The 16266-nt window shown below is 50.0% G+C and overlaps 9 protein-coding genes across 9 annotated transcripts; 5 read left to right on the top strand and 4 right to left on the bottom strand.

Moving 5' to 3' along the window:
- Positions 1-83: 83 nt before the first annotated feature.
- On the bottom strand, positions 84-767 carry N7508_009171 (uncharacterized protein; the record flags this gene model as incomplete). Its single annotated transcript, XM_058467234.1, has 1 exon — positions 84-767. One exon carries the CDS (start codon positions 765-767, stop codon positions 84-86), a length of 684 nt encoding a protein of 227 aa, XP_058315080.1.
- A 497-nt stretch (positions 768-1264) lies between these two features.
- On the top strand, positions 1265-2291 carry N7508_009170 (DUF1769 domain-containing protein; the record flags this gene model as incomplete). The annotated part of the gene is made up of 3 exons (XM_058467233.1): positions 1265-1430; positions 1487-1996; positions 2053-2291. The coding sequence occupies 3 exons, from the start codon at positions 1265-1267 to the stop codon at positions 2289-2291; spliced, it is 915 nt and encodes a 304-aa protein (XP_058315079.1).
- A 94-nt stretch (positions 2292-2385) lies between these two features.
- lysB (homoisocitrate dehydrogenase lysB) lies at positions 2386-3646 on the bottom strand (the record flags this gene model as incomplete). Its single annotated transcript, XM_058467232.1, has 4 exons — positions 2386-3229; positions 3280-3449; positions 3516-3556; positions 3616-3646. 4 exons carry the CDS (start codon positions 3644-3646, stop codon positions 2386-2388), a joined length of 1086 nt encoding a protein of 361 aa, XP_058315078.1.
- A 655-nt stretch (positions 3647-4301) lies between these two features.
- N7508_009168 (uncharacterized protein) lies at positions 4302-5270 on the top strand (the record flags this gene model as incomplete). Its single annotated transcript, XM_058467231.1, has 3 exons — positions 4302-4521; positions 4577-4709; positions 4772-5270. The coding sequence occupies 3 exons, from the start codon at positions 4302-4304 to the stop codon at positions 5268-5270; spliced, it is 852 nt and encodes a 283-aa protein (XP_058315077.1).
- An 82-nt stretch (positions 5271-5352) lies between these two features.
- On the bottom strand, positions 5353-6930 carry N7508_009167 (Zn(II)2Cys6 transcription factor domain-containing protein; the record flags this gene model as incomplete). Its single annotated transcript, XM_058467230.1, has 4 exons — positions 5353-6015; positions 6077-6214; positions 6268-6819; positions 6874-6930. The coding sequence occupies 4 exons, from the start codon at positions 6928-6930 to the stop codon at positions 5353-5355; spliced, it is 1410 nt and encodes a 469-aa protein (XP_058315076.1).
- A 913-nt stretch (positions 6931-7843) lies between these two features.
- On the top strand, positions 7844-9844 carry N7508_009166 (uncharacterized protein; the record flags this gene model as incomplete). The annotated part of the gene is made up of 1 exon (XM_058467229.1): positions 7844-9844. The coding sequence occupies one exon, from the start codon at positions 7844-7846 to the stop codon at positions 9842-9844; it is 2001 nt and encodes a 666-aa protein (XP_058315075.1).
- Positions 9845-10593: 749 nt separating this feature from the next.
- N7508_009165 (uncharacterized protein) lies at positions 10594-12363 on the bottom strand (the record flags this gene model as incomplete). Its single annotated transcript, XM_058467228.1, has 2 exons — positions 10594-12256; positions 12326-12363. 2 exons carry the CDS (start codon positions 12361-12363, stop codon positions 10594-10596), a joined length of 1701 nt encoding a protein of 566 aa, XP_058315074.1.
- Positions 12364-12809: 446 nt separating this feature from the next.
- N7508_009164 (mitochondrial 37S ribosomal protein uS8m) lies at positions 12810-13322 on the top strand (the record flags this gene model as incomplete). The annotated part of the gene is made up of 1 exon (XM_058467227.1): positions 12810-13322. The coding sequence occupies one exon, from the start codon at positions 12810-12812 to the stop codon at positions 13320-13322; it is 513 nt and encodes a 170-aa protein (XP_058315073.1).
- A 1458-nt stretch (positions 13323-14780) lies between these two features.
- Positions 14781-16001, top strand: N7508_009163 (uncharacterized protein; the record flags this gene model as incomplete). Its single annotated transcript, XM_058467226.1, has 3 exons — positions 14781-15257; positions 15333-15881; positions 15933-16001. 3 exons carry the CDS (start codon positions 14781-14783, stop codon positions 15999-16001), a joined length of 1095 nt encoding a protein of 364 aa, XP_058315072.1.
- Between the last annotated feature and the right edge of the window lie 265 nt (positions 16002-16266).

Genomic DNA, 16266 nt, shown 5'->3' with positions numbered 1-16266 from the left:
CTTTCTATAGGTATAAACAAATGGTATCACTCTAATAACAAAGGCATTCAAGAACAAAATACGAAAGACAGGGCCAAGCTAAATCAAGAATGAACTGCTCGCTGGCTAGTTTCCTCGTTAGCTACCTTCAGCGACTCAGGCTCAGGCTCCAAATGCTGCTTATGTCCAGGCCGAGCAAAGATAGCACCAAAGAAGTTGAAAATGTTGGTGGTTCGAAGGATCATTGTATAGAAAAGTGTGAGCCCAATCACAAAGATTTCCTCCTGAGCAGCCTGGTCATGCGCTTTGGGGCCATCGAACTCAATCTTTCCGACCTTAGAAACAGCCCATTGGTTGGCCGAGAATCTAGCAACAGGATTTTGATTCTCATCAACGCAGACGAAATCCCACGTCTTGAATCCGTAGTCGCTAGTCCAGGTCATGGTGACTGGAGTATCGGTATCGGAGAAATTGAGGGAGCGGTGGGTGTAGACTGTTTGCCAGCGCTTCTGTGCTAACAGGGAGCCCTTTTGGCCGTGGAGGTTGTAGTAGGCATTAATCGAGACCATTTGGAGCTTGCCTGTGCCGACGACTTCTTCGTCGGAGGCTCTTTTCACGATCATGCTTTCTGATTTTGGGAGCATGTTCCATGGAAAGCTGACGATGTATTGGGGGCCTTCTTCTGGTTTGTCGAGGTCGGAGATCATGGCTTTCCATTTCTTCCATGTCATGTCCACTTTGAAGGTAGGGTTGGAAGTAGTCTGTCGAGGCATATCTTGTTGAGACATATCGGACGGAAGACGATTTGTGAGGATTGGTTAAAAAAGCTTGAAGGCCTGCGATTGAGGGTTGAATTTTCTGCTTCTATTTTGAAGACGTGGACCTACACACCTTTTATATACTCAAGATCCTCAAATGTCTGCATCACAGCCCTGAGGCGCAGAGTCTTGGCGGCCTCTTAACCTCCCGCTGCGCTAACCGCTTTGGGTGCCACTGGCCGCTGTCCCAATCAATTGCAGCTCTCGGTATTTTTCCGAAAGGCGATGATGTCAAATTTAAGCCTGAGATTGGGGGCCAAATTATAGCATTGCCCCAATGCGCCAGATACAGCCAAAGTCTGCAAAATGGCCATGTTGATAAAGTTTAGTTTAAGCACTGGGCTTGGCGCTATACTTGATTTTGACGATGACGTTGGTGGGCGTAACTACCTCCGACTCTTGATTTAAACAATTCAACTCTCTTCATTCTAATAAACCACATCGAACATACTCACTAGATCCCAAAGATGGCCGACGAAGAAACAAACGCCCATAAATATCGCCTGAGGGTGGCAGCAGGACCAGAATACGAGCCCAACACTCACCAAGTGGTCCCCGTAAACGGCGAGACACTTCGAATCGAAAATGAGCATGCAATAATCAGTCTCTGCGTACGAATCCAAGACTACACAGGTATCAAACATCGGCCTACTCCTCTAATCAAAACGAACAAACCCTAACCCAAACAGGCTACCCCGAGGGCTCAGCATCTACAAGCCCATATTTCGAACATCCACTACACTTAAAAGACCAATACTCAATATCCTTCTCAATTATCTTCAAAGAGCCCGTAAATGGCAACAACCTTATCTTCGGCAATGACTTCGACAGACCAATCCGCGACATCCTCCCACCAGGCTTCAAAACAGCCCTGCGCATGGTGAAATGGACTATCGACCCCAGTCTAGATGGTGATGCGTATGCCGATAAGCCATATCTGTTTAGTCCCGCGCTGGCTACGTTTAACTTTCTCCGCATTGGGGAGAAGATGAGCAAATCGGATGAGGTGCCGACTCTTCATAATGAGGTTGTTGAAGAGGGCGCTGATGGGGAAGAGGCCACTGAAACGCGGCAGGAGTGGCCTGATGCGGGTTCCAGAAAGAAGTTCTTCCAGGATGAGGCTAAGAGGAAGGAGTTTGATTTTGAGGCTGGGAGGTTGTACATGGTTGATTTTGGGAATCCATATTTGGCTTTTAGTGGTGAATTACACTACGTTGATGATGGTTGGGTTGGATTTTGGCTAATTGGTGTATAGATCTCTCGGTTCGACTTCCTGGTATTACTATTCATGCTATGAAATATGTTAGTGATAAGGATCATGACTTGCGCTATGTCCTTAAGGATAGGACAACGGGGCGGGTGTACCTTGTTATTGTGTTTACGGTTGTCTTGCGTGATATCGCGCCGGATCAAGGGTACACTCAGACTGATGGCAAAGGCAACTCGGGAAGATTTGACTGGGAATCGGAGCCATCGGCCGCTGATGTTGAGTGACGGGCTAGATTCACTGAAGAGTGATAGATATCATTTAAACAATTTTGACCTCCTTGCTAATCAACTGCAAACTATGGGTTTATACAAGTTTCTTTTACAGCCTCTTCAGGACGTCGTCCAAGACTTGCTGGGTAGTAGCCTTGCCGCCCATGTCGGGGGTAAGGAACTTGCCGTCATCAAGGTTACCGTCAACAGCAGTGTAGATCTTGGCAGCAGCGTTAGCCTCACCGAGGAACTCGAGCATCAAGGCAACACTGCGGAAAGTAGCAATGGGGTTGGAGATGCCGAGACCCTCGATGTCGGGGGCAGAGCCGTGGCAAGGCTCACCAATAGCGAAGTTGTCACCGACGTTAGCACTGGGAACGAGACCAAGGGAGCCGACAAGGGCAGCGGCACCGTCAGACAGGATGTCACCGTACAGGTTAGGGGCAACAATGACATCGTAGTACTCGGGCTGGCGGAAGAGCTTGTAGACCATGGAGTCGACAATCTGTTCCTCGACGTGGATGGAGGAGAACTTCTCGGCGGAGAGGGCCTTGCGGGCAGTTTCACGGAAGAGACCGTCGGTCTGGGAGAGGACGTTGGACTTGTGGGTAATGGTCACCATGGGCTTGGTGTGGGCGGAGGTGCCGGGGGCAGCGGCGCGGATGGCCTGACGGCTGAGAGCGATCTCACCGGCGATGGTGGCAATGCGGGAAGAAGCACGCTCGGAGATACGCTTGATAGCCTCGGCGACCTTGCCGTCGGGGCCCTCGATGGTGCGCTCCTCCTTCACGTAGAGGTCCTCGGTGTTCTCACGAACAGTGACCAGGTCAATGGGGTTGCCGCGGCTGCTGCCGACGGTTGTCTTAACAGGGCGGACGTTGGCGAACAAGTCGAGCTTCTTGCGGAGAGCGACAATGGGGGAGGAGTAGCCGGCGACCTTGGTGCTGGGGGAGCTGTTGATAGCGTTAGGCGATTCGCGCTTTGCAATGGCATCCGTGCTTACCTGACGGCACCAAAGAGAGCACCATCACACTCCTTCTTCAGGGTGTCGACGGTCTTGTCGGGGAGAGCAGTTCCTGTCTTCTGGAAAGTGTCGAAACCAGCATCGAGGTCGACGAAGCTGAACTTGAGGTTCAGGGACGAAGGAAGAGACTCAAGCACCTTACGGCCGGCCTATATCACAGCAATAAACATTCAGTCAGCCAATTGGTCTGTCTTTGAGTCGAGAGAGCTACCCACCGGGATGACCTCCCGTCCGATACCGTCTCCGGGGATGAGACCTATATGATCCTATTAGCCAATTGGGGAGCATTGAGATCGCGGAACCATCGAATTGTACCAATGCGAAGTGTACGGGCAGCAGCAGCCATTTTGATAGACTTATTGGAGAGTTGCTTCCTGGAATCGACAGTCGCCGTCATCGGAGCTTTTCGTTTTGTATGCGGGCTCGGATAATCATTGATCCAGACATACTCCGGGGTCCGGAGTAGATGTCGTGATGGATCTACGAGGGCTCTAGGCTTCAGTTACCCTGACTGTCAAGTAATTGGAGTAGGAAATATTGTTCAAATCACAGTTTCAATTTGTCTTTGGCCAAAAAAGTGGATGTACAGGAGCAGGTCAGCCTCAAAACCACAGGCTATGGATGTGCATATGGATTGCCTAAACGAGTCATTGAGCGCGAGCATGAAAGTGAATAACCTTCAATTAGGTGCCACATATCTAGCGGCTCGCTCAGCGTCGGATCATATTTTGTTTTCCCTCTAAATTTGCCATCAGTTGCTAGCCATTAAGCTCAACTTTTTCGGGTCTCGAGCCAAGCAAATACACGCTAAGCCTAAATAGGTCACTTCTCGCGATGTGGGTCCGCAAGTATAGAGTCAGGGAATACGACAGAGATTGAAGCCCCAAGGATAAGAGAAAGTATTTAAACAGACTAGAAGCCCTTGAATAGGCACCTGGCATACGCAATCACATATCTCAGCTTCATCAAGTATCCAGCTTGACTCTTTGAGACAGCTCACCATGGCACTCAACATCTTATCTCGTTCCTCAAACTCGCCGATCTCAACTGGAAAGCGTAGTATTGCCATTGCAGAGATCGTTATATATTCCATTATACACATTGCCCAATTCAGCACAAGATTCATGCAAGAGCGACGGTACTGGCATCACAACAAAAATAAGAGCATTGGACGTTGTGTTCTCTACTCTTGGTGGAGCATGGTTGGACTCTTGTCACAGGGTAAGTAAATCTTGTGTCCCACATTCTGAGATCCAACACTATAACACTATCACAGTCCGCATAGCTGGCTCATCCCTCGTCCTATCCACCTCACGCCCAGACAAACCAATGCTCGTCGCCGAATCCGTCTTGCAAAGCGTAGGCCTCTCGCCTCTTTTGTTCGAAGTGAGTTTGATCATGCTGCGATGGTATGTCAAATATAAAGAAATCCCCGATACTTTTTGATAAATGCTAACAATTCATTCTTCAGTGGACAATCCGGAGAATCTGGCCCCGGCAACTCAAAATGGTCCAAATGGACACGATTCGCCCTGCATTTCTTCCGTTTCCCGATTTTCATCGCTATCGTCCTGGCAGTTGTGGGCGCTTGTATCAACATGCATGCACTAGGAGAAGCCGGCTCGGTTGTTCTTGTCGTCACATTCGCTTATGTGTGCTGTCTTGTCGCTTGGCTTGCATTTAAATCGCGGACAATTCTTCCTGAGTCTGGGCACCGTGCTGCACTTGTGACGGTGTTCACTCTTCCCTTCCTCTTAGTGCGGATTGTCTACTTCCTTTTGTTGGAATATGGTCCTCCCAGGTTCAACCCGGCGACTGGTGATATTGGAATTTTGGTTGGCATGGGGCTTTTGATGGAAATTATTGTTGTCATTTTGCTTTTGGCAGCTCGTGGTGTGGTAGAGCCTGTTATGCCGGCTTTTATCGCTAAGCATATCGTTTATGACGACTTGGAATCGCCAAGCAATTGAGGTCTGAGTGTGCCCAGTTGAAATGGTTGATGGTCAGGGTATTATCTGTTCGTAAAGATTCAATTTTATATAATTTGCAAGTTTAAAGAATTGTTTTGTAGTTTTCTGGCTGGGCGGCTGCGTATATTTTTGAGAACTGCCCCAGGCGGTTCAAGATCCATGATCTTGTCACTGGATCGGCAATTTCGAAAGCCACGCGAAGAGGGAACCCCATTCGATAGGGTCCCATTATTCCCACACTAGCGTACTCAACTGATTTGCAAATTTGGTCTCGAAAATAGACGACCATGGCTGCGTGTTCCCCCGGTTGACAGCACGTTTTCAGTATCTCATGTATAACCACCATGTAAGAGTAGTAGGCACAGTAAATGGTCGCCTGGTTCACATCTTTGTATGTGAGAATGACGGGGTATAGTTCATCTCCTGTTGAAGAGAGAATTTCTAATGGCGGTGGTGCGATTTGAGAAAACTGCTCGTACCAAATAGCCAGTTTGGTCTGCATCTCGAGAGCTTTGGAGAGAACTTGGGTTATCGTTTGTAAGGCAGCTGTACTGGTCACATCCACATGTCTCAAGCTATAGAGCTTATGCGCAAGGCTCGGTGCATGTGTGAAATATGCAAAGAAAAGCTCGATACTGTGGTGAAGATCTGATGGCATATCGGACGTGAATTGTTGCCGCATCTTCTCATGCCACTCATCCGATGCCAAAAAGCATTCCTCGCCTGAGAACATTGAGTGCATTACCTGTCGTATTATGAGTATACTGCAAGGTATATCCATGTTTCAAATGAATGGAAGGACATACAATTAGCCCTCGTGAGGCTTTCAGTAGTGAATAATCAAGCGCATTGGAATACCTGTCTGGTCCTCGAATCTTGACCAACTGACTGAGGCCTTTGGCATGTTTCATCCATGACTCTGGATCATCAGTGTCAGTGAATAGCTATGTATGATCAGCATGTATTCCTGTTGGGCAAATCTGACCAGGCAAGTTACCTCATACATGCAGAGCAATACTACCGCACAAAATACATGAGTCGATAAGCTTTCAGCCGGGGTTTCTAACGACCTTCGTAGCCCACGCAACGCTTCCCCGTAAGCTGATCGGGCATATGAGACCATTTGGGAGTTCTCAGCAAGGCGTCCAAAATGATGTGCCGTGAAGGATCTGATTGTAGCATCCAATACCCGATTTTGTCCATAGATAGATGGAAGGAACCCGAACCAGCGGGTCACAACATGGGCCGGACTAGGAGTGATAGGTTGAGAAAAATCATCGATAAGAACATACAGGTGTTGCATCACATTCACATCTGGTGATATTAGAGAGGCTGGCTCCTCTCTAGGAATCAGATCCTGACAGGCAGAGTCAAGTTCAATTTCTGAACTGGAGGTTGCACTCTTGGGTGCTACATCCTTTCTGTCGCTTGCTGGACGACGTCTATCCCGATATGGCTTTCCAATGATAAATTTGAAGCCTTTATCATACCCAGGACATGGCTGGCCATATGTTTCGCATCTGGCACACCCAGGAAGTCTTTGGTCACACTGTGGCGTATCAGTAACTTAACATAGAAGTCGCTCTATTTCCAAGACACTCACCTTCACCCGGCGCTTTACACAGCGTAAGCAGCCATTGCTGCGAGGCACACCGACCATAGTCGATCATGATCAAGGAGATAGATGCTAAGGAGTGATAGATCCCGAATACGAGAACACGGTGTTATCACGTGATTATGATCAGACTGGTCTCTCATTGGTCAGATCAACAATAGTAAAAGTTGACGTATATGTTGATAACTATGAAGATGTTATAGACTAGACGTATTCTAGAAGAAATTGCCTCTGCATGGTTGTGGTACTGTGGGAAGGGTATGCACGTAAGCCCTTAGCTTTGGCCTTAACTGGTCATTTTCCAAACATGAACAATTCAATGATCAAGACAATATGTACAACATGTGCAATATCAATTGCCGGTGTTTATGCTCTCGATCATCTAGATCTCTACATACCTGAGCCACGCGGGAGATCTGATACCCCGCATAGTCCCGTAGATCGCAAATTCGATATAGAAAATATGGTCATTCACACATACACTAAGCATGTTCGAGCTTAATGTTAAAGATGGAATCCATGGTATGGGTAGAATTAAGGTAACGGTTCGGCCCTGTAGACGTGTGGACCAAAGCCACCAAGTCACCTGTGATCTTGCCTCAGGCAATATTTCCCCTTACTGAATCATATCATATTGCAATGTGTCCAGACGTGTTTCGGATGTTTCGGGACTCCTTAGGTGGCATCTCCGTAAGTGAAGCCCCTGAAACTCCAGGCGATCAATTCGCGCTAGTGTGGACTAGCGCGATGTATGTAATAGTTTCCCTTCTGCTCATTCTGTTCTCACCTTCATTCATCGTGTTGAACCCTTCTGGGGACATGCAGTGCGATCTGCAGCTTACCGATTAAACGTCACTGTTCCACTGTTTCTCCTCCCCCGATTTTACCCCTGTGTGCAGACGCGTTCCGTGACCCCCCTCATTACACATGCCCTTGCTCGAGCCTGAGCCTGAGCAAAATGTCCGATAGCAACCCCCATCACCCTGGCGTACGCAGCTTGCTGGCCAAGTTCGAAGGCCAAAGTCCGATCACCTCCCCGCCCTCCCGTGGCAGATCTCCTGCCGCCTCAGACACCTCGGGGACAGCTCGACAGTTGTCCAGGGTCCGCGCCAGCTTCGTGAACGTTGAAGGGGCCATACAATCCAACCCAGCATCGCCATTGAGGAAAACAAGTGGACGGAGTGATAGCCCTGGCATATTTGGACCGAAAATCAATTCGGAGGATGTGCAGTCGGGTCGGCAGAACATGGCTTCTCCTACCCCAGCCAGTCCGGTAGAGCACACCCAGAACGCGACTTTGGCCCAGATCATGGCAGAAGGTCGACCGGAACCCCTTCAATCGAAGCCCCAACTGGATAGCACCACTCAGGAGCCTGCTGCGCACTCTGAGACTACACCCCCGTCGCAAGACGCGCCGAAGGCAGGGACTGCCTCCGCCAAATCCAAGTCGACGTCCTCCGAGACCCACTCGCAAGATACCGACGCGTCAACCAAGAGAAAGCCGTCTACTGTTAGATCTACGGCTAACAAGCCATCGACTACTCCCACATCGACTGGCGGACAGCGATCCCAAGCTCCCACCTCCAAGCCCTCAGCCCGCGAAGTGGCCAAAGAGCGGTCCAACTCTCTCGCCCACAAGCCAAGCCGTGTCTCCTTGAATCCCATGACGACAACACGGCCAATACGAGGCGCAACCCCTTTGGAATCTCCAAAGCCATCCATTACAATGAACAAATCTACCCGTCAATCTACAACCATGCAACCACCCCCTAAGCCAGCAACCGCTGGAGCAAGCACTCGCACTGCCAACACTCTTACGAGAAAGCCTTCAACCCTCAGAAGTGCCGCTGGAGCTCAGCAGCAGGCGACTCCATCGACAGGTGTTCGCAGACAGTCGTCTCGCGCCTCGCTGCCCGCCCAGCCAGCCAACGAACGGCCCAGTTCCCGAACCAGTGATGTCCACTCTAACAAGCCAGTCAACGAGGGCTTCCTTGCGAGAATGATGCGACCCACTGCTAGCTCCGCTAACAAGTCACATGAGAAGACGGACGCAAAGCCTGCCCCCAAGACTACATCGGCTCCCAAGGCCCCCAGGCAGTCCATCGGTGGCAGGGTCCCCGAACGCACTGCTTCCCAATCAAAGCCCAAGGCTACCACTCTGCGACCTCAGAGTGAGAAGTCTCAGGCTGCGAATAAGGCGACTGTTCGTGACCACCCAATTCCTCAAAAGAAGCAGGAAAGTGAGAAGGAGAATATTGTTGAGCCTACCCCAGCCAGTCCCAAGAAGCCTGTCACTGTTGAGAAGGCCCAGCTTGCTGTTGTGGAGCAGCCCGAGGCTATCGCTAAGCCAGTTGAGGAGGTCGTTGTTTCTGTTCAGACTGAGAAGCCCGCCGAGAAGGCTGCCTCTACCATCGAGCCAACCGAGAAGTCGGCTGAGGTGTCTGAGCCTGCTGTTGAGGCCCTAGCTGAGCCCATCGATTCTGGAGTCAAGGTTGAGACCAATACTGAAGTGGAAGCACCAGTTCGGGTGCAACCAGTTGCTGAGGCTGAAATTCCCGTCAAGGCTGAAGTTGAGGCTCCTGTAGAGACTATTGAGCCGATTCCCGAGGCTGTCGAAGAGGAGCAGACCGTCGAGACTACCACTACCCCCGAGGTGGCAGATGCCACCCCAGCTCAGGTCGACGAGACTATCGAAGAGCCCAAGGCCTCAGCCCCTATCGGGGTTGAAGCCACTGGGCAGATGACAGTCTTCCCTGGGCCAGAACTAGACCAGGAGCCCGAATCCAAGGTTGAGGTTCCCGAGAAAGACGAGACTGTCTCAGCCAAGGACACTATTGTTCCAGAGACTTCAGATCCCGAAGCGAAGTCGGCAGATGTGAAGCGTACCGAGACGAAGCCCGCCACTGAAGCCGAATCTAGCAACGTCGCCCTCGATATCACTACACTGGCTCTGAATTAAGTGGATGTCTCAGTAGCACCACTCATAGAAATGCTACACTCCGCTTATTGCATTCCTGGTCACTTTTGAAATCATTTTAATCTGTTTGATTATCCTCCCTGGCTTTCTCTTCTTGCCCACTGTGGACCTCTTTTCTCTTTCGAGGCTTGCCCTCATTTTGTCAAACATTCATCTCGCCAGGGGCTTAATCTTCTCCATTCTAGCATCATCTCATCTTTCCATGTTTTGAGCTGTCTAGTTCTTCCTTCTTCCTTATTGCATTCTCTGTACCGATTTTGTGAGCACATCATTCTTAGCGCTTAAGGGCATTACATGTATTGAATTTAGCATCTTGATTTGTCAATACAGCGGGGTTCAAAGCTTTACTAGAAAACGCTTGTTTCATTTGCACGTAACCCACGCAGGGCATAGATTATGCTAGCTAACGGCAATACAACACAGTCACAAATTTTTTCACAATGCTATGAAGTTTTAGGCAATTTCTATATCCGCGAAGAAAGTGTACTATACCATACAATCTATGCGTCCTAACCTAGCCTCCTTTTTTCAACCTCCTTTCTATCTCTTTTCGAGTGCATCGGGTGAATCAATTGAATCGTATAAATGTAGGGAGTGTAAAAGGAATTGTGACCATTGTTAAAGAGACTAAACGCTGCAGCATGATCATGACCAGCAATGACCAATACGAAAAACAAAGATGTAATCCAAGCTTCAACTCATCACAACAGAGAAAAAGGAAAAAGGAAACTTCACAGCCTCTTCTCAAGCTTCTTAAAGAACCGATTAACACCACTCTCTAATCGCTCCGCCTTATCCTCCAACTTCCTCGGTCTCTGCCCAGGGTTCTTCATAGCCTTCTGCGCATACTTCTGATAATGAGACCCAGCCTCCGCCTCCGTAGGCCGATAAGCCTGACTATGGATGTCATACTCCGACGCCCCGGGCTGTCTCTGCTGTTGACTGGGGGTCTTATCATATGAGTAGTTCGAGAATCCACCCATAGGAACCGGTACCGAAGCCTGCTGTTGTTGTTGCTGCTGTTGGATTTGTTGCTGCTGTTGGATTTGTTGCTGCTGTAACGGTTGCGGCTGAATCGGAGCAGAAGGCTGCGACGAACCCCCATAAACCTGCTGACCATACAAATGAGCATTAGGATCCTGAGGCGGCGGCGCGAAAGACATAGAACCCTGTCGTTGCGGGCTGGCATTTACATCCTGGGACTGAGTCGGTTGCTGTACTGGCGGTGCAAAAGACAACGAGCCTGATCTCTGTGGACTAGCACTAGCATTCCATTGCTGGTTACCCGTGCCAGCAAGGAAAGATTGCGAGTATGACGGTACAGGTAAGCCAGGGCTTTGGATGGAAGAGTGGGACGAGAACGAGCTTGTATGCTGCAAGCCTGCGCTAGGTGGTGGGGAGGCGTAGCCTGGTGTTCCCATTGTTGTTGATGTTGGAGGGCCGGCGTAGGAAAGTCCCGGGGTTGAGTTTGAGGGTGGCGGTGATGCGAATCCGCCTACGCCTCCTACGCCGCCGATTACTTGATGTGGGGGTGTGTAGGGGACACCGTTGTCGGCTGCTACTGCGGCTGCTAGGCCTGTGCCGTCCATGCCATCTTCTGGAGGAGGGGTCTTCTCGCGATGTTTGATCGGTTCTGGGGCTGCTGGAGCTGCTGGGTTATATGGCAGCGGGGCGAAGCTTGCTGGATCTTTTGACTCCTCTGCTGGGGAGGGGCCATTGCTTTGGGTTTGATCTGCTAGTGGGCCGCTTGGGGGAGGTGGGGGGAAGCTGGTTGTTTGGGGAATTCCTGGGCCTTGGGGTGGTTGAGATGCTGTTGTTTGGGAATCAGATCTAGAGTTGCGAGTCTGGCCGTTCTGGTAGGCTGGATCTGAGACGGCGACATTCTCTAGTTGTTGGACCACTGAGCTTAGGGGCTGTTCTGGTTGGGGAGCTGGCTCTCTGTCTGTTTCGACTTGGGTCTTGGGAAGGACTAGTTCCGCTGTGTCCAGGAATTGGGTTGCATCTTCTTGGCCCCAGAAGTAGATATCTAGTGTATGGAGACGAGGAAAGTCTCTAAAGTCATTTGGATCATCTCGCGGATCCCCACTAGGCAGACGCCATTCATGTCGAGGTGAAGCTGGTGAATATGCCTGTTGTTGGGATGGGTTCGGGTGTGCATCGACAGTTAGGGTACAGAGTGTTGGGAATTGAGACGAGTGTCGAATGTGTACATGATTAAAATCCCCGCAAAATGCATCCTGCTCTGGAGATCCAGGATTATTGGCTATCTCAATTCGGGCTTTGTTCTGAGCGGCGTCGTTGTAGACATATAGATATGAGCCTTTGTCAAAACGGTGGTGGTATGGCGAAGGTCTCCGGGTTGGCTCCTTGAAATAGTAGTGAATATCGGCGAACCTGTTTATACTGTATTAGAACAAATCCAAAGTCTTCTGCTTCCTCTGTGGGAGATTCAGTCCGACTTACACTGTTACTAGACGCTCTTCGCCCGCTAATGGTGGCATGATGTTTAGGTATACGCGAAACGACAAGTGTAGGAAAAGAAAGACATATCCTATTAAAATATTTATAGCTTCGAGACTGAGGGGTAAACTACATGCATGTTGGGCGCTTAGAAGGTGTGATGAAACGGTACTAGTGACCTGGGCATCACACACATCCACAGCGGGCGGTAAAGTAACGGATACCTAGCCACAACCATCGCCCGGAACTACCGTTTCTCCGAAAATTTCCATCCCGAATAATCGCAACAAGCAAGTCGGCGCTGCATCACCGACCTCCTGTCTTCGATTACCCGGACAATTGCACGTCAAGCTTTGTCCAAGCCGGTCATCCCTTTCGTGCATCTGGGATTCCCCCTTCTACAACTCCAATAAAAGCCTACAACCCACCACAACACCTTCTTTATCCTCTGAACGGCCGCCGGTAGGGCCCAATTGCTACTATCAAAATGTCTCTCGTCAACCTCGCCGCCGTGTGCTCGCACCTGAACAATGCCACCAAGGCCCGCCTCGCCATCACCTCCATCCCCAACAGCAACCTCCACCTAAAGCTCTCCCTCGCCCTCCAAAACTCCGGCTACATCTCCTCCGTAGTCCGCGGAGGCCCGACACCACCTCCTGCCCATGCCATCCTGGGCTACCCAGCTGCCAATGATACCTCCGAAGGAATTGAGCCAATCACCCGCGATAACATCGCCTCAAGGCGGTTGTGGCTTGGTCTCAAGTACTGGCAGAACGAGTCCGTCCTGGGCAAGGTCAAGATGGTCAGCAAGCCCACCCGCCGGGTGAATATCGATGTCGAGGGTCTCCGTCTGGTTGTCTGTGGCAAGGAAGCTGGGGGTGTGGCTGGCCTTCGCTCGCCCGGTGAGAGTCTGTACCTCTCCACGGACAAGGGCATTCTGGAGGCACGTGAATGTGTTGAGAAGAAGCTCGGTGGGCTGGTTCTGTGCCGTGTGCTATAAGTGTGCGATTTTTCAGCGGATTCACCTTTCCCAAATGCCCGTTGGGGAGTTTCTTTTCTTTTCTCTGTCTTCTTTCGCATTTACTTTGGAGTTTTGTTGGTTAGTCGCAGCGATGGCTCTTGCCGAGATTCATCCTCTGTGACTGTTTGGGTTAATACCTAGTTCGAGGATCTGTATATTAGATGTCTGCGTGTATTTTGCATTCTGTGTACTCTGCTAGTTGGGCAGCTGTCCTCAATGTGACATTAGTGTATAGATTATGACTTGAAATATGTCCGTGCTCTCCTTTTATAACTATAGTGTTTACTACAGCCATATTATGTGGTGGTCCCTACAGAGTACTTGATGTGTAGCCAGGCTATGGGTGTTGCTGTTCGAATCCGGTCTTTACCATGCAGGCATGCATTTCAGGAAGTGTAGAATAGACACCCCATGTTGCTAAAAAGACAACCCCCTCTAGAAATTTGTAGATCATTTTTGTTTCTTTCCCCTTCTGAGCTGACCCGCTGACTTGTGCTTTCCATCACATCTCACTCGCTCCATATTTTTGGCCCACATCTCGGGCATTTCACTTCAATTCTCTATCAATTTACCTCGTCAGTAAGGTATATCAACCGAACTCTTCAAAATACCATAGCCCAGTTGCTACATCATGGCTGGACCACAGCCTAAGCGTGCGGGTGCCAACACTGCTGGCGAATCTCATGTTGATAGGGCTGGAAGCGCGCCTTCTGTGCCCCCCCCCCCCCCCCCCCCCCCCCCCCACAAATATCAGTAGAAGAAGTGACCCGGCTTGTGAAGCCCCTCAATCACGGTCATATCATCGGCATTGTTAGCAAAGCGGCGCAAATCCACCCGGATATCAACGATGTCATTCGCGTCATGCGCGAGAAAGAACAGAGTCGCGTCCTCAGCGGCTGCTCAAGCGATGTCAGGATGATGAGGTGAGCCATAAGGTGCAGAAGCAGCTCCAAGGAAGCTACAACCTTTTCTCCTACTCCATGCTGAAAATCGTCGGTTCCATGAGAACAAAGGAAATCCGCGCAATTAGTGAGAATGTTTCAAGCTCTAAAGCTCTGTTGCCAAGGCTAAGAGAGTTATTAGATCTGGCAGAGGGTAATTGTATTGTTTGAGCGATTGCAAGAGGTTCTCTAGGCATTTGATGATACTTTTGAAGAGGGAGAGGAAGATGAAGACGAAGACAAAGACGAACGCAGCAAAAACCATGACCCAAATGGTAACTTCGTTGATCCCACTTGGGAAAACAGATAGGATGGTGATGATGCTCCTATTTAAGAGGCAATTTAGTAGTAGAAGAGATATCAATATGCACTGAATGCTGAAACCCACAAATCGCTGGAAGGTCTCCCTTGTATCACGTTATGCTTCGGGGGATATTCTGATGTCGGCTATGACGAGATCAACTCTTCCCTCATCGATAACATCAAAATTCTCACAATGAGCGACTCATTCTCCAAGGTCCTGGTCTCTGGTGGCACTGGTTTTGTAGGTTCGGCCATTGTACGGGCTCTTGCTCAAAAATACCCGGACGTTGCCATCATCGTCATCGACCAGAGCCCTCCACGGCCCCAGCACGTTCTACCAGACAACATCTCGTGTATTCAGCTTGATATAACCTCATCCGAGGCTGTAATTAATGCCTTTAGGGCCACAAAGCCAAATGTCGTTGTCCATACTGGGGGACTCATCCCAGGCCTGGCCGAGCGGTTCGGGCGCCAACTTGAGCAGAAGACATGGAAGACCAACTTCGAAGGAACACAAAATATGCTCAGCGCAGCTCAGCAGACCGGTGTCATTGCTTTTGTCTACACGAGCACTTGTTGTGTGGTGACTGATGATACGAGCAATCCTCATCCCAACATCACAGAGGAATGGCCATCCGCAGTCAGGTCTACCATCTATGGTGAATCCAAGGTTGGCATTCCCCGGTTATCCGCCTCCATGTTATGCCGGATTTGTGACAAGAAAGTACTAATGAACGTCTGATAGGCTGCGGCAGAAGCACTTGTTCTCAATGCCTCTAGCAGCAAACTGGCGACATGTGCCCTTCGGCCATCGGTGCTTTGTGGACCAGGTGATTGCCAGCTGCTCCCGCCGATCCACGCATGTATTTCCAAATACGAGACCCCGTTTCTCATCGGGGATGGACTCAATTTGTGGGATATCACCCACGTCAGCAATGTCGCCGATGCCCACATCCTAGCAATAGAGAATCTGGTATCAACTCGCACTGCTGCCGGGGAATCCTTTTTCATCCAAAATAACGAACCTATCACATTTCGGGATTTATGTCTGGCGATATGGGCACATTTTGGGCACATCCCCCCAATCGAATTGCGGATCCCTGAGAGCCTGGCACATTTTGCCGGACTGGCGTGTGAGACAGTCACCCGGGTGATGGGGACAAGGACAACCCTGAGCCGTGGGACTGTTCGAGATGCATGTGCCATTCGATATGCCAGTGGCGAGAAAGCTAAAGAGATACTGGGTTACGAGGCCCGTATGGGCATTGAAGAAGGTATCCGTTTAAGCTGTGAAGTAAGTGGGCATCACAAGCACAGAGCAATCACATTGCTTACCGGGAACCAGGATTATGCTTCTCGTCTGGGAGTCAAGTTACCGGCCGAAAACACCACCCGGAAAATATGGCCAATGTGAGGTTGATGAAGATCAAGATAGAGTTTCTGACTGCAAAACGGCCGGATTGATACCCTGGAGATAACACGATCATTATGACTTCCTTTCCTAAAGTGAGGGGGCAATGATTTTCATGGCTTCCCTGGCCAGGATGTTGTTGATAACAATGCCCGGTCCATACTCGAGCACAGACATTGGGCTGTTGGGCTCCAATGCTCCATTAACCACGGGTAGCTGAGCTCTCCACAATTGGGGATGTTCATCTCTGAGAATCTTTGAAGCAGAG

The sequence above is a fragment of the Penicillium antarcticum genome (genome assembly GCF_028974205.1).
Source record: "Penicillium antarcticum strain IBT 31339 chromosome Unknown utg000009l_segment0_segment0, whole genome shotgun sequence".
Classification (NCBI taxonomy): Eukaryota; Fungi; Ascomycota; class Eurotiomycetes; order Eurotiales; family Aspergillaceae; genus Penicillium; species Penicillium antarcticum.
The sequence above is the reverse complement of the archived record's forward strand: the minus strand, read 5'-3'. Positions and strand labels throughout refer to the sequence as shown.